We start from the raw sequence: 14839 nt of genomic DNA, 5'->3' as shown, positions 1-14839 counted from the left end.
AACAAGACAACTTCCCCTTAAACAGCCCAGAGAGGTGGACAATATTTACAAGTTGTCCTTGATAACAAAAAGGCACTGGGTCATTTAAATAGGGGGGTTTAAACTTTTCAGAGATGGGCATCAGGTTCCCACTGATAGGCGCAAAGAACCATTTCTTTGTCTAGATAGGAAAACTATAAGCAAAGACTAACTTCAGACTTACCTAGTTTTCTCAGTCTCAGTGTCTGAAAATACTGAGTCAGCACCTCCTCCAACATTACAAACCTCCTCACCATCCTCCTCCTCATCAAAATCAGAGGTGTTCAGGAAATCAAAGCTTTCTAAAGCATTTTCAACTGTAAGACTTAAGCTGGACGACCTGCTGCGGCTTACAGGTGGTTTGCACTGCAAAAGCAGAAGGTACCGAGAACATCAACACATTCGAAAAGAGAAGCAGAAACTCAAGACACCAGATTTGAGATGCAAATACTTTCAATTCTTTCTTTTGAATTTTTATTATTATTATTTTTTGTTGGCACTTTTTAATGCATGTAAAAATCTTTAGTTTTTTTTTTTTTTTTTTTAAAGAGGTACAATCATGAAGAAAATAAATTACACAATATCTGGGATTTGTTCCAACGTAATCCAGAAGGAAGGAAGCAGGCAGAAGAAGAGATGGAACAAGATTGGCCATGAGTTCGTAATTGTGGACACTGGTGGGTGGACATATTGGGAATCACTGTATAATTTCTCTGTACTTCTGTTGGAAACTTTCCATAGTCAAAAGCTAACAAAATATTACCTCCAGGAAGCATAACTGCCGTGCTCCTTCTGCCTAGGGCTCAACCCCAAATAAAATGCAGACAAACAAAAATAAGAATTGCTGAGTCAATGCCAGTTACTAACCAATGTCTAATTCCAAGTGGCAATGACTTCAATGTCCTGAGATAGGAGCTGGCCATCCTAGGCACTAATGCTAAAGGAGTAATGGAATAAATCCCAGAGACAAAACCAACTCAGACTCGCCTAGCTTATGATCCCCAGGTAAGAGGCTTTACATCTGAATTTTACGTTCACTGCATGTACTTTTTCTTTGAGAACTAAGAAGAAAATGAATGGCACGAGCGCTGCTTTGAAGGAACAAATCCTATCTCTTCCCAGACCAGACCCTGGAACTACATGAACAAACCCACTCTATGGCCTGGAGAATTTATATTGCTGGTCACAAACAGAAACATTACAAACAGAATAATGCCAGTTGTTCGGGGAACCATAACAGAGAGAAGTACTTCCAAATGTTCAAGAGGACGCTGTGGCGGATGGAACGGGTAAGTTCTGCAAGGAAGAAGAACTAAATGTCCTCCATCCACTCAGTGGCACTGCTCGCTGATTTCTTAACACAGGGTGGGAAGGGCTTTGCCGGGCTCTGTCTCTGACACTCAAGATGGCACAAAAGCACATGGGGAACCGGCTTTCAGTCTTTTAGAGCACAGTTGTCTCATTCACCCTCAGTGATCTCCGTCCAAGAGGCAGCATCATTTAGTTTCTGATCCTCAAGATGTTTAGCATCCTAGGAATGTGAAGGGGAAAAAAAGAGAAAGCTTTGTCCAGCTGAAGCTTTAATTTTGGCTGGATCCAAAGCCACTTGCCCCAGACCTAAATTCTGATCATATCCGAAATCTCTAAGGAGAGAAAGAGCCAGGCCAAACTCAACCCACTTCTAAAGGAAAAAAAATCAAAAACAGTTGCCGTCAAGTCGCCTCCGACACATGGTGATCTCATGTGTGTCATAGTAGAACTGTGTTCCATAGGGTCCCAATGGGTGATTTTTTTGGGGGAAACAGATTGCCAGGCATTTTTTCTAAGGCACCTTTGGGTAAATTCGAAATACCAACCTTTCATTTAGCAGCTGAGTACTTAACTGTTTGCAACTCTCAGGATTCTCAACCCACTTTGAGATTTTCATTAACTTTTAGAAGAGGTATATTCTAAAAGTTAATGGGAAAAAAACAATGGAATGAAAAGCTAATGAAGCTTTTCCACAAACTTTTTGAAGTCCACTTGGTATAGAGCTGGGATGAATCAGAATCAACTTGACAGCAACACGGGTTTGGTTTTGGTTTTTAAATTATTGTAAGCTAGCTGTCTGTAGAACTGGTTCTTATACAATGTGGGTGTGGTTGAATGTAATTCATAACAAAGAAGTCGAGTTGAGAATTTTAGTGGCAGGATAGTTTTGTAGCAAAAAGTTTTGGAGGCTGAAAAAACTCTCTAGAAAGAAATCTGTGATCACAGGGTTTATACGTGTAAGATGAGCAGATGATTTGCTTAAGTGTTACCTGGAGGATGAAGTCACTTATCAGCATACTGTTGTTGTTTGGTGCCATCCAAGGCACTAATGCTAAAGGAGTAATGGGATAAATCCCAGAGACGAAAACCAACTCAGACTTGCCTAGCTCATGATCCCCAGGTAAGAGGCTTTACATCTGAATTTTACATTCCCTGCATGTACTTTTTAAACTCTAATTCCAGCAAACACACATGACAGAGTAAAACTTCCCCATAGGGCTTTGTAGGCAGTTATCTTTATGGAAGCAAATTGCCAGGTCTTTCCCCTGAAGAACCACCAGGTGGATTTGAACTACCAACCTTTTGGTCAGCAGCTGAGCATTTAACCATATGCACTACCAAGGATGCCTGGCAATAAGAGTTGTCATCCCTACTGACTTTCTTTAGGGCATTTGTTTAAGGTGAGGTCAATTTGTATCTTAGCTCGTTGGAATTAAAATATTTTGCACGAGAAGTAAAGCCAGCTGATGGTGTGAAAGAGACAAAAGCTTGTCTAGGAGAGAACAGACGTTTTCACTGGAGTGTCAGACAAACAGTCCCGATGAATGAGTCCTGGGTGGAAGCTTTCTAGTTGTCCTTTGCTGAAAACATCCAGAGTGCATTTCTCTGCTTTTCAGATGTGATGCCTACAGCTGAACTCATCTATTATGAGCATGAGAGGGTCCAGAGAGTCCAAGCAGGAAATAGCATCTTCCTGGACACAAATCCCTCCCAGAACTAGGTCTTAGCATGGCTGAACAGAGGAGGACACAGTTGTCAGAAAAGTCTTGGAAAGGTTGTTCCAGATGCCACAGGGAAGGCCACATCCTAAAACAGCCATCCAAAGTTGTGTGGGCTGATTTTTGTGGGCGATTTTGTGGGCTGATTTTTGGCTTGTCATTGTAACATCACTTCCAAGCATGTTTTATAGAAGAGGCCCCCAAAGAATTGCTCTTTCAGGAAAAGGATCTGAGTTCTCTGGAGGGCAATACAGACTAGAGTGGTACAGCAGGGATTCGACAGGGGGATTTGAGACATACACTGAAGTGTTGTCTGGAGTGTTTTTACAGTTTGATCCATGTGTGCTAGAGAAGTAAGAATCTCATAGGACCTCTCACAGGAGGAGAAAAGCATCCGTGCTCACTGCATCTTTGTGCTTCTACCCGGCCTGTTCTGACAGGAAGGATTGAGGAAGAAAGTCTTGATGGAGTCTGATGCTCCTCAGCTTCTTAACTAATGGTTGATGATTATTCATTCCTTCCTTCAAGATGATCCTAAGTTGCTCACAAGCTGATTTGGGCCAAGTTCAGCAGGTGGGACTCCTCTGGCAGGCAGTGTTGTGGGTGAAAGGACACTCACAGTTCTCCCATTGGGACTTGACAATTCTGACTCTAATCAGGGGCCAGATTCCTTGTTTCCCAGGTACTCCCAGGGAGGGACCCTGTCCAGACACATCTCAGGGATGTTGTGACGATCAAACTGCTACCGTTTCACAGGTGCAGATAGACTTAGTAATTCTGCACTGAAGGACCGTAGACATTCTTTGCTGTTGTTATTGTCGTTTGCTGTCAAGTCAAGTCCGACTCATATCAGCTCTACAGGACAAAGTGAATCGTTCTCTAGGTTTCCAAGACTGTAAATCTTTCTGGGAGCAGACTGCTACATCCATCTCCTGTGGAGCAGCTGGTAGGTTCTAACCATCAACTTGTCCATTAAGCAGCCGTGGGCTTAACCACGTACCACAAGCGTTCCTTAAATGTTCTTTAGCTCTGTGGCGCTGTAGGATAAGCACTGAACCGCAAGGTCGGTTTGAACTACAAGGTCGGTGGTTCAAACTCACTAGCTGCTCCCCAGAAACCCTATACAGCGTTGTGAGTCGGAACTGATTCAGTGGCACTTAACAACAACAACAATCTTTTTGGCTAAGTTGATTTCCTATTAGGACAATTATGTGTTGTTGATACCAAAAGTCAATAGCATTTAAATGTCCTATCACCTAATGATTCTGTGATGAAACAGGATAAAAATAAAAACTCCACAGCACGTAACAAAAACTACAATCTTAAATAGAATATTGGTTCAGACATTCCCCTCCAAACCTAATTCAACTTCCTTAAGAAGGTACTTACTTTCAGAATATCATCCAGATGCATGGCTTCTTGGTTCAGATGCTGAAACTCTTTATACTGCTCTTTATGTGGTTCTAATGCAAGGAAAAGCCCATTAAAGGCATCTTCTAAACTTCCATCTAGAAAGGATCTGCAGCCTTCAGATTCCCCACTGACAGAACCTTCAAAGAGCAGCCTCTCCGTGACCACCGGCACCTCCGTAGAGGTCAGCCTCTTGACCAGCTGCTTCGTGATGTTGCCTTCAAAAGTGTCCAGTTCTACAGGCTTGAGTTCAGAGGCCTCATCGGACTCTTGCAGAAGTGCCTCTGCAACATCCTTCTCAATGAACTGAGGGCAGGCCTCATGAACTGCGTGTTCCTCTCTGTATGACTTTGCCTCTTGGCCTTCTGCTGAGGAGCTTCTGGAAGATGCTGAGCTAGTGTCGTTTGTACCCTCATTCTGGGAGGACAGGCCACTGTGGTTCAGCTCTGCAGGGGTGATGGTAATTTCTGGGTTTGCTGGGCATATCTTGGAGGGAGAGCCAGCTGAGTTAGAGGGCAGGGCACAGTCTCCATTGGGCAGGTCCTTGAAGCTGAAGGACAGTGATGTTTTCCCCTCAGTTGCCTTTCCATCCTCAAAGATGTCATCAGGCAGATTAAGATTAGACTGTGGGGAAAAAAGATGCCTCATTATTATTTAAAATGCAAATGACACATTTGACATGGTCTATTTCCAGTCAAAATAGAAGGCAATTAAAATGCTAAAAATAAAACACACCAGAACCTTCATAATATTAATATGTTATTTGTTGATGTGTGTGTGAGAGAGAGGCAAAAGAAAACAAGCCATTAAAAATCCTGTTTCCACTGTTGACTCCACATTTAAGTTCATGGTGTTATTCTTTCGATTTGTGTATTAAGTTTGACATTTTTCAAAAGAAAAGGTGGGGGAAGTGCTTGTTTTCAAGATCTTACAATCTCACCGTATTTGGCAGCCGTGGCTATGAATCATGCTGTTGCTGTTTTTTATGCATCTTTCTGGAAAGACTTTCCAACGTTCATACGATTTCACACCAGAGATGTGATGCTTCGGTACTGCTTCCGCAGTTTATAATTTAAACACTCATAAATTAGTGTTTAAAAATCTCTACCCATGGATCCCAAGCCCTTGAAAATGTTTTATTAATTTAGTAACCATGCCATAAATAATGCAAGGCCAGCAATACATTTCCATAGCTTCTATAGATATATTTTTAAAAACTGAAGAAAAATACTAAGAAACAGAACATCCATCTCCCAGGAATGCAAACCCCAGGGCTCTCAGGGTATAGAACAATCAAGCCCTGTATCTGGCACACGTAGGCTGTTTCACAGGTAAGCTTGTGCTTCATGAAGGAGAACTCTGAAGAGAGAGACCAGCAATATCCAGGTAACCAAGATCATTCATATATGCAAGCCTTACAACAGTTTTTACGTCATCCTTCCTTACACTGTCGTCTGTGTAAACTGCTTACAGGTTCAAATGTTGCTCTATGGGAAACACTTTCTAGGGATTTGAAATGAAGCACCTCAAAAGGGATTATCTTTCTGGGGTTCCTGATTAGGTTTTTAAAGTCACTGATAAGTACCAAGCTAATACCTACTCCTATTATATATTGAACAGTGAATCGTCACAGTGGTGCTAGGGATAAACCCTGCAAATAAAGGTGTAGCAAATGGGGAGCAAACAGAAAGCATGGGTTCACGTCCTCCTCCAGGCAGTTTCTGTGGCATGATTCCTGCTGAGTCTGAGACCACTAGCTCAACTCACAATGTCTACTCTCGTTGGTCAGTAAGTGGTGATTGTAAATGCAGGATGAGTAAAGGGACACATTTGTGGAGTACCCGAGCATCCTCTTCAGGCTCTATTCCTTTACCTCTAAAACCGACAGTGGTTTTTGACTATCAAGTTCCAGGAAGTCTTAGATGAAGGCATTCTATGGACTCCCTTCAGGAACTGCAAAAACGGTTGGGCTTCAAACCTCCTCTCTTCCATCCCCAGCTGAGAAAATGTTTGACTCCAAAGTGTTGGAGTCATTTCTGACTCCTGGTGATCCCATGTGTACGAGCAGAACTATGCATCATAGGGTTTCAGTGGCTGATTGTATTTGGATTAGATTGCCATCTCTTGTTTCAAAGTGTCTTTGGGTGGGCTAGAACTGCCAACTTTTCAGTGAGTAGTTGAGTGCATTAATCATTTGTACTACCCAGAACTCCCAATCAAGCAACTCCGTGCTTATATCCTCTTTTCTTTATTAGTAGACCCTCTATACATATGCGGGGACTCAGAAAAGTTTTTGGGAAATTAAATAAAAGATAACGAGATTTTAACATGAACTTTTAGAAGTCCCCTCATACACTTTATTCTTCTAGGGAAGATAAGAAAGAGCAGCTTTGGGGAGAGGGATATGTGTGGGGGGGCCCTGGAGTTCTATTCTCTAGACCTCCTCCCTGAGGGTCCTTTAGGCATCTCACAGAACCTCTGGGCCTTCATATGTGATCCTACATCCACACGTCTCTTGGCAGCTCTGAGGGAGGACTGTGAAGTCAAGATTATTGTTTAGATTCTGGAGTCTTCCTCAGCCTTCTCTCTTGAGTTGGACATTTTCCAAACCTGATATACACCCAGTGGTACTGTGGGTTAATGCGCTGGGCTGCAAAGTCAGTTTGAACCACAAGGTGGGTGATTCAAGCTCACTAGCCACTCCTTGGAAACCATAGATGGGGTGGCTATGGTTCGGAACCTACTCAACAGCACTTTAACAACAATAACAACATGTGGTAAATACTGCATTAGAGTAAATTGAGATGGCCTGCCCAAGAAGACTTACAGTCTACCAAGAACACAAGTTTGTAAATAGACACATGACAGTACAATGCCATGTCTGTTAAAACTGAGTGTGAATAGAATGAGGTAAAAGCTCCAGCAAGGGGAGGCCACCACCAGAGAAAGGGATGGTACAAGAACTTAGCCTTGGAGGATGGAGAGGTCTAGGATAGGAAGAGGAGGATACCACCATGCTAGAAAGAGAAAACAGTGAGTGCAAAGGCTTGAGATCCTGAACCCTTGAGGCCATGGTGCCTTTGGAGGTACTGTTCCAAGTGAATCAAGCAGAAGATAAAGAGTAGAGAGTGAGATGGGGGTCTAGAGACGTGGACTGGGTCAGAGCAGAACTGGCCACTCCAAGGGCCTTCATGTCTAACCCAAAGGCATTAATTAGAAAGCCATTACATGTTTTCTAATCTTTCTCTTGTTTAAATTATGCTATTAAAACCTCTACCAAGCCCCACTGCCCACCCCACATTTGGAGCATATGAGTGTGAAAATACACATTAAACTGAGTGCTTTTTTTTTTTAAAATATATCTTCATGCATTCCCCTCCCTCACCTTCCCTCCATATAGTCTTCCCATTTAGCTTTTGAAATATTACTTGGGTTTAGCCTGGCTTTTCCTTTTCATATATGAGTGTTGTTGTTTTTTTAAAAAACTCAATGAATAAGATGCAATTATTAGTTAGAAAACGTTTCATTCTTTCCTCTCTGGACAGTCAAAGATTACTCTTTTATGTCTGAAAAAGCAGACTATTACACATACACATATACACACATATATTTGCATGTGTTCATACATGTGTGCACACACATACTGTCATGATGTGTATGGCACATGTAATGAAGTTTACATAAAGCATTCCTGATACCAAATAAATGATATCTTTTATTAAGGTATTAAATTAACAGGCAGCATAACAAACCAGGAGTCCTGGTGTAGCTCTAGGATAAGCACTGAACTGTTGACTACAAGGTTGGCGGTTCAAACCCACCAGTTGCTCCTTGGAAACCCTATACAGGTTTGCTATGAGTCGGAAACTACTGGATAGCACTTAACAACAACACAGATTAAGACTAAGATCCTCTTTAAATACAGCTCTAGAAAGCTTAGTTTAAATACTCTTGAGTTCCTTGAATGTTACTTTTCATGCTATAATGGTGCCTACAGGCCAGTACCTGGGGCAAGCTCTTTTAACTTCAGAAAGACAATCTCCTTTGACCTTAAGGATCATTGTTATTTTTTTGAAAAAACATATCTTGTTACCATGGATATCTTTGTCACAGCACAAAGGACAAACAACCTATTGTACAGAACTGCATGCACAGCCGTTTCCTACCCAAGGACAGAACAGATGCAATCATTCCCCCGACCCAACGAGCCAAATAAAGGAGAAGATAAAACAAGAGCCATGCCAAAGCGTCCATGCCCCAAGCCCCCCAAATTCAAGCACGTCACACCCGTGCAGGCCCCACTCACATAAAACTCTAGCACGGCCGTGGGGCGCAGCCGGAGGGAGGGCAGGTCACTGAAAGAGCGGCTGCGTTGCAGCTTGGCAAAGAAAGTGTCTTGCAAGGCACTCAAGACAGACAGCCGCCTTGGCCTGTCTGGTGAAGGATGCAACCATTTCTTCAGAAGTCAAAGCAAGATCCAGGAGTTAGTGGAAAGCATTAGGTCGGCACATTTTGTTAGCTTCTAAGCAAGCATTTTGGATTAAAACAAGGAGGACGTTATTTAGTACATCAACTTTGTTAAAAGGCTGATACTACAGGAGGGTCAGTGAAGTCTACGTGTCATTATCAAAGCATCAGGTGAAGCTGGTGAGGGGAAAGGGCAGACAGACGTTCACCACCTGTACGTATATGAAGGTGGTTTCCTTAGTGACAGTGGATGAGGGTGGCCTGTTAATAATAATATTAGGGATTATTGGGATGCCCGAACATCATACACTGAGCATTTCAAATCCTGGAAGCAGGTACTTGCTCAGGCTCACTGTCAGCCCCAGGGATCACACTGAACTTACGAAAAAGGAGTGGTCTTTGAAGATGGGTGTTTCTGGGGTGCCCTGGCTGTACACAGACATTCTCCGCTGGAGAGCAGTTGCCTTGTTCCCAGTGCCTGAGGATGGGGTCACATCCTCCACGTCAAATGGACTGCAAGACAAGAGACACCCATATGTTAAATTCACCTATAATCCACAGGCCAGCTCGCTACACTAAAGTAATCTCAAACTAGTGGGGACTGGGCAGTTTCTGGTCAAATTGGTTTGTCAGAATATAAACCAAGATAAAAGATAGTAGAGCAGAAGACTGACTCTGAACCCACTCAAGAGACCACAGATTATGATCCCAGCTTTAGATACACGTTATTGGCCATCTGCACCTAGATGGATCTGTTTTCTCATACGGATAATAGAAACATGAAATATTGAGGAGTCCTGGTGTGGCGCTGTGCGTTAAGGCGCTGGACTGCAAGGTCAGTTTGAACTTCAAGGTTGGTAGTTTAAGCTCACAAACCACTCCCTGGAAACTCTATACAGGGTTGCCATGGGTTGGAATTGATCTGATGGCATGTAACAACAACAGCAACAACAGAGGTATTGTTGTTAAATGCCACTGAGTTGGTTCCTACTCACAGTGGCCCTGCATAGCGTTTCTCAGATGGTAAGTCTTTGTGGGAGTAGAAAGCCTCATTTTCTCCCTTGGAATGGCTGGTGTACTTGAATCTCTGACCCTGTGGTTAACAGTCCAGTGCTTATCCTACAGAACCACTGTGCTCCCTACTTACAGGTAGAGAAGGAGGGAACTAGGAAATGTAGAAGGATAGTAGAGATGTTAACAGAAGTTTCTCCAACTTTAGCATTCAAAAGCACCACCTGGTGGCTCTAGAAACTGGATCCTGACTCACGGAGTGTGGGGCGGTGCTAGAGATCTTGCCAGGAGCTCCCGGGAGATGCTAATGGTCCACGGCCCACCCTTTGAATAGTCCTAGCTTATAGAGGCTATTTCTACAGGATGAAATTGGAAAGGGCAACTTACTACCAAGTGATTTCTAGGTTCAGTTTGATGGTACCAAGATCATTGACGTCGACAGCCACCACCTGAGGATGGGCTGCAAACAGCTCTTTGGTCTCGCAGGTCACGCTGCCCACCAGGATGTGAGTTGCCAGTCCCTTGAGCTCTGTGACCTAGTGGAGAGGGAGAAAGAGCTTACATGACAGAAGAGGGGAAGAGTAGGATGTCCTTTTCCCTTTTCTGGTTGGGTTGCTTCAGAATCACATCTGAAGTCCCGTTGACCAGTTGCTGCTGAGTTGACCCCCATTCATGGTGACCCCATGTATGTCAGAGTAGAACTTGTGCTTCATAGGGTTCTCAAGGGCTGGTTTTTTGTTTTTGTTTTTAAAGTAGATTGACATGTTTTTCTTCCAAGGTGCTTCTGGTTTGACTGTAACCTCTAACTTTTCAGTTAGCAGCAAAGCGCTTTAAGTCTTTGTATCACCCAGGGACTTCCAAATCTGAAATCAGAAGCAGCTATTTTCAAAGCCCATCTTACATTTATTTCTGCACCTAGAGTGCAGATAAAAGTCCGTGGATAGAGGGTCAGCACGCAGAAGTTACGGGCAAAGATCTGCTTTGTTAGACCATGCAGCCACGGCACAAGGAAAGGCAACAAGACAATGGCGACACTCTACCTTGATGGAGATTAAGCCAACTATCAGTGGCAGGAACACCATTTCTTCCCCATCCCAGCTCTGTTTGCCATTGACTTCTATTTTGCCCTTCAGTTTCCACCTCTGTCGGCCATACTTCATGAAAATCTGGGGAGAAGACATCAAAAGGCCTTCATGGTCCACTGCCCTCACCCATCTTCCCCAACCAAACACCATGATCATAGAGTGAGTAAATACAGCAACCACCGTTTCTCCCCTTCTCTGTCATCCTTACTGCACTGTGATATTATTCATTTCCCCCAAACTTTTGGGTGCTGCAGGGTGGGGCAAATACTGAGGCGGAACGAGACTTGGGAGTAAGTTCTGCTTTTCTAGGACAAGGAGTGGAGGGTTTTCTTGAGTAAAAGGCATTGCTCTGTGCCTTTCTGCTTATTCATGTCAAATAGGTCTTTTTAGTTGATTCTATAGACATTGGGATTAATTCTCTGCAATTCCCAGTTCCTTTGGAGAAATAAGAAACCATCATTGAGATACATACTTAGGTACATATTTAGCTGTCAGAAGCAAGGAATAAGACATCCTCCCTCTGGATGAGGAAGACGAAGCTGGACAAGGATTTGGCAATCCAACATACTCTGGGGCGAGGGAATACAGTCTCTCCACAATCAGAGAACTGTCATGTTTGGGGGATGATACTTCCCCCTCCAATAGGTATGACTGTAGAGGATTTTGGAGACAATAGCTAGGTGGAATTATTACATAGATTCACTTTGGGAAGGAGAAAATGCACCCCATTCACTTCGTACAGTACATTTTTTTGTTTGTTTTACTTTTTATTGTCAAATAAAGATGTGCAGACAAGATCATTTTACGTTCAACAAATCATATGCTTTGTGTCACCTCAATGATTGCAATCCCCTCCATGTAACAACAGTCATCCTGCTTCCTCCCTGTGCTTCCTACTTTTATTCACCTAACTTATATATGCTAATTTCCCTAGGTAAGTGCCATACAGTACATTTTATAAAGAAAGGGCTAGACATTATTCTTCGCTCATGAGTCTTATGTTCATTCATAAACCAATCTCAAAATGTTCTTATTGGTTTAAAACAAAAAGAAATTGACTAGAAAACAGTTTTTGTTGTTCTTAAGTGCCGTTGAGTCCATTCTAACTCATAGTGACCATATCTACATAGGGTTTCCGAGGAGCACTGGTGGGTTTGAACTGCCAACCTTGTGGTTCGCAGTCCAGTGCTAATCCTACAGCATCACACCAGAAATCCAGCTTAAGAGGCAAAATAACGACACCTGGTCTGCCTTTCATGTCCTCAGTGTCCACACCTCAACCCACGTGGCACTTACTTCATATTGATCTCCAGGACAGAGACGAGCAAAGCCAGCCAGACCTGTAAGAAAAGCAATCGGGGTGTGAAGTGCAGGTACACATCCCTTCTCTGCAGGCCCACACAAATGAATTTAAAATCTTTAAGTGGTAAAATGACAAATACTATATGATGTCACATGAAATAAGCAAATATAGAGAAAGCAGAGATTAGTGGTGGTTACGGGGGTGGGGCAGGGAGGGAGGATGAGGGAGTTTCTTCTCAGAGAACATTGAGGTTCTGTTAATAGTGGAGGAATGATTTGGAAAAGGAGAGCGACAAGGGTTGCGTAGCATGAAGAATGTAATCAATGTGCTGAAATGAAGAAGCTGGTGAATTTTAGTTTTGTACATTTTCACCCTGCTGTTGCTGTATGTTGTCAAGTTGATTTGGACTCAATAAAACCCTAAAGAACAGAGTACAACTGCCCTCTAATGTCTCCTAGGAGTCCTGGTGTGGCGCTGTGGGTTAAGCGCTGGACTGCAAAGTCAGTTTGAACTGCAGGGTTGGCGGTTCAAGCTCACCAGCTGCTTCTTGGAAATCCTATATAGGGATGTTATGGGTCCAAACTGACTCAACAGCACTTAACAACAACAACAAAATGTTTCCTAGGCTGTAATCTTTACGGCAGCAGGTTTCCAGGCCTTGTCTCCCATTGAGCAGCTGGTGGGTTTGAACTGCCGACCTTTTGGTTAGCAGCTGAGAGCTTAACCATTGCATCATCAGAATGCCTATTCACCATAATTAAACAAAGCAACACACACACATACACAATTTTGTTAATGTGGAGACTAGAGCTGTAATGTGGACTGACTTAAGGTCCAATCAAATTCCAGTCTTAACGATATTAGGCCGACAAAGATATATTCATCTGTTTACCCAACATATTCCCATGAAGATGCAATTGCTCTCTTGTTTTCCTTTCTGACTCAAGATTTCATGTGTGATTTCTGATAAATGCTTCCCATTTGCGCTAAGACTCCACTCCCTGCCTCTCCCCAGCTCACGTTCTTCTGTTTCTCTTGCCCTTCCGCTGCATCATCATGACCCAGCATCTGTTGTGCCATGAAATCACCAGAGATGCATTATGATTGACACCAAACTAGAGACAAAGAGCCCAGCCAACATGACAACCGTCCCCAGCCCAAAAGAAAGATGAAGACTTTTCTTCTACCATCGCTCCATCTAGCAGTCACAGTCATTTCTAACTGATTCGGTTCAATGTGAGATCCAATATGTTATCTGCTCAGGAGCCCTGGTGATGCAGTGATCAGGTGCTCAGCTGTTAACTGAAAGGTCAGTGGTTTGAACACACCAGCCACTCCATGGGAGGAAGACAAAGCATTCTGCTCTGGTGCCATTGGATCTCCTTTGTGAAGATTTATAGCCTTGGAAACCCTTTGGGACAGTTCTACTCAATTCTACAGGGGCCAAAATCTTATAAGTTGAATTCAACTCAATGTCAATGGGTATGTTACCTGGCGAAGCAGCAAAAACAAATTTTGTTAGACTACAGGGCCATCATCTAAGGGCATCTGAAGAACTCAGTGTGATCAGTTTATTTTTTTCTTTCTGTAAGTATTTATTGAGAGCTGACTGTGTGTGAAGATATATGCTAAAAAACCCCCAAACCAAACCCACTACCATTAAGTTGGTTCCAACTCAATGATGAGAAAGCCTCATCTTTCTCCCACAGAACAGCTGGTAGTTTCAAACTGCTGACCCTAAGATTAGCAACCCGATTCGTAACCACTACGCAACCATAAAGAGTACAGCCTATTAAACACTATGGGGTAGTTCTACTGTGTCCTATAGTTGCTATGAGTCTGAATAGTCTCTGTGGGCACTGACCCAATGGGGACATACTAAGCAGTTTATCACTAGAGGCTCATCAGTAGTCCTGCTTCACACTGATAAGTTGTTTCACTGCCAATCACAAAGCCAGGCCCAGAGACTGGGAGTCTTAGTCAAGGAACGAAACAGATTTAATAAAAATGGGCAAAAATATTCATCGCTTTCATTTTCTGATGAAAAGTGCCAATATAATTTTATGATAAATTCAAGTTAACTATGACTTTTTAAGCCAATGTCTTCTTAATTTCCACCAAGTGATTGTGTGGGATCATGCAAATAAGGTGTACATGACTCTAAAGCTAGGATTGGTTAGTTTTACCATCCCTGCTAGGTTTAAAAGGAACCATCTCAGAAGCAGGAACGATAATCCCAGGACCATCAAGAAGGAAGATGAGTAGAGGGTGAGATCTACCTAGAGAAGAGGCGGTAGCATGGAGAGACAGAGCAGCTGTGGGCTCTAGGCCCATGGATTGAGTAAGGCTGTGTGCTTGCAGGCAGGAGACTGGCTTGCAGAAGGTTCCCTTTGGCCATTCACAGACTAGCTAAAAGGGCTTTGTAACATTTGTCCCAGCTGGACAGAGGCCACATGGCTGAGAAGTCAAAGACACGAATAAGGTGTGTCTACAGTATGGCAGAGAAGAGGTGTTCC

The 14839-nt window shown here is 43.1% G+C and overlaps 1 protein-coding gene across 3 annotated transcripts in view; it reads right to left on the bottom strand.

Annotated features, from left to right (window-relative positions):
• FAM65B (family with sequence similarity 65, member B) overlaps positions 1–14839 on the bottom strand; it is a 76305-nt gene that overhangs the window by 32248 nt on the left and 29218 nt on the right. Inside the window, exons 8-14 of one of the 3 annotated variants that reach the window (XM_006872826.1) lie at positions 12317–12360; positions 10976–11101; positions 10323–10471; positions 9308–9437; positions 8764–8913; positions 4437–5081; positions 203–384 (exon numbers count right to left, since the gene is read on the bottom strand). In XM_006872826.1, the coding sequence (XP_006872888.1) occupies positions 203–384; positions 4437–5081; positions 8764–8913; positions 9308–9437; positions 10323–10471; positions 10976–11101; positions 12317–12360 (1426 nt within the window). Of the gene's footprint in view, positions 1–202; positions 385–1477; positions 1550–4436; positions 5082–8763; positions 8914–9307; positions 9438–10322; positions 10472–10975; positions 11102–12316; positions 12361–14839 lie in introns of those variants that run through there. The other 2 variants (XM_006872827.1, XM_006872828.1) reach the window with 2 other exon arrangements.

Source organism: Chrysochloris asiatica, unplaced genomic scaffold, assembly GCF_000296735.1.
Source record: "Chrysochloris asiatica unplaced genomic scaffold, ChrAsi1.0 scaffold00213, whole genome shotgun sequence".
Taxonomy (NCBI): Eukaryota; Metazoa; Chordata; class Mammalia; order Afrosoricida; family Chrysochloridae; genus Chrysochloris; species Chrysochloris asiatica.
This window is presented reverse-complemented; position numbering and strand designations above follow the sequence as displayed.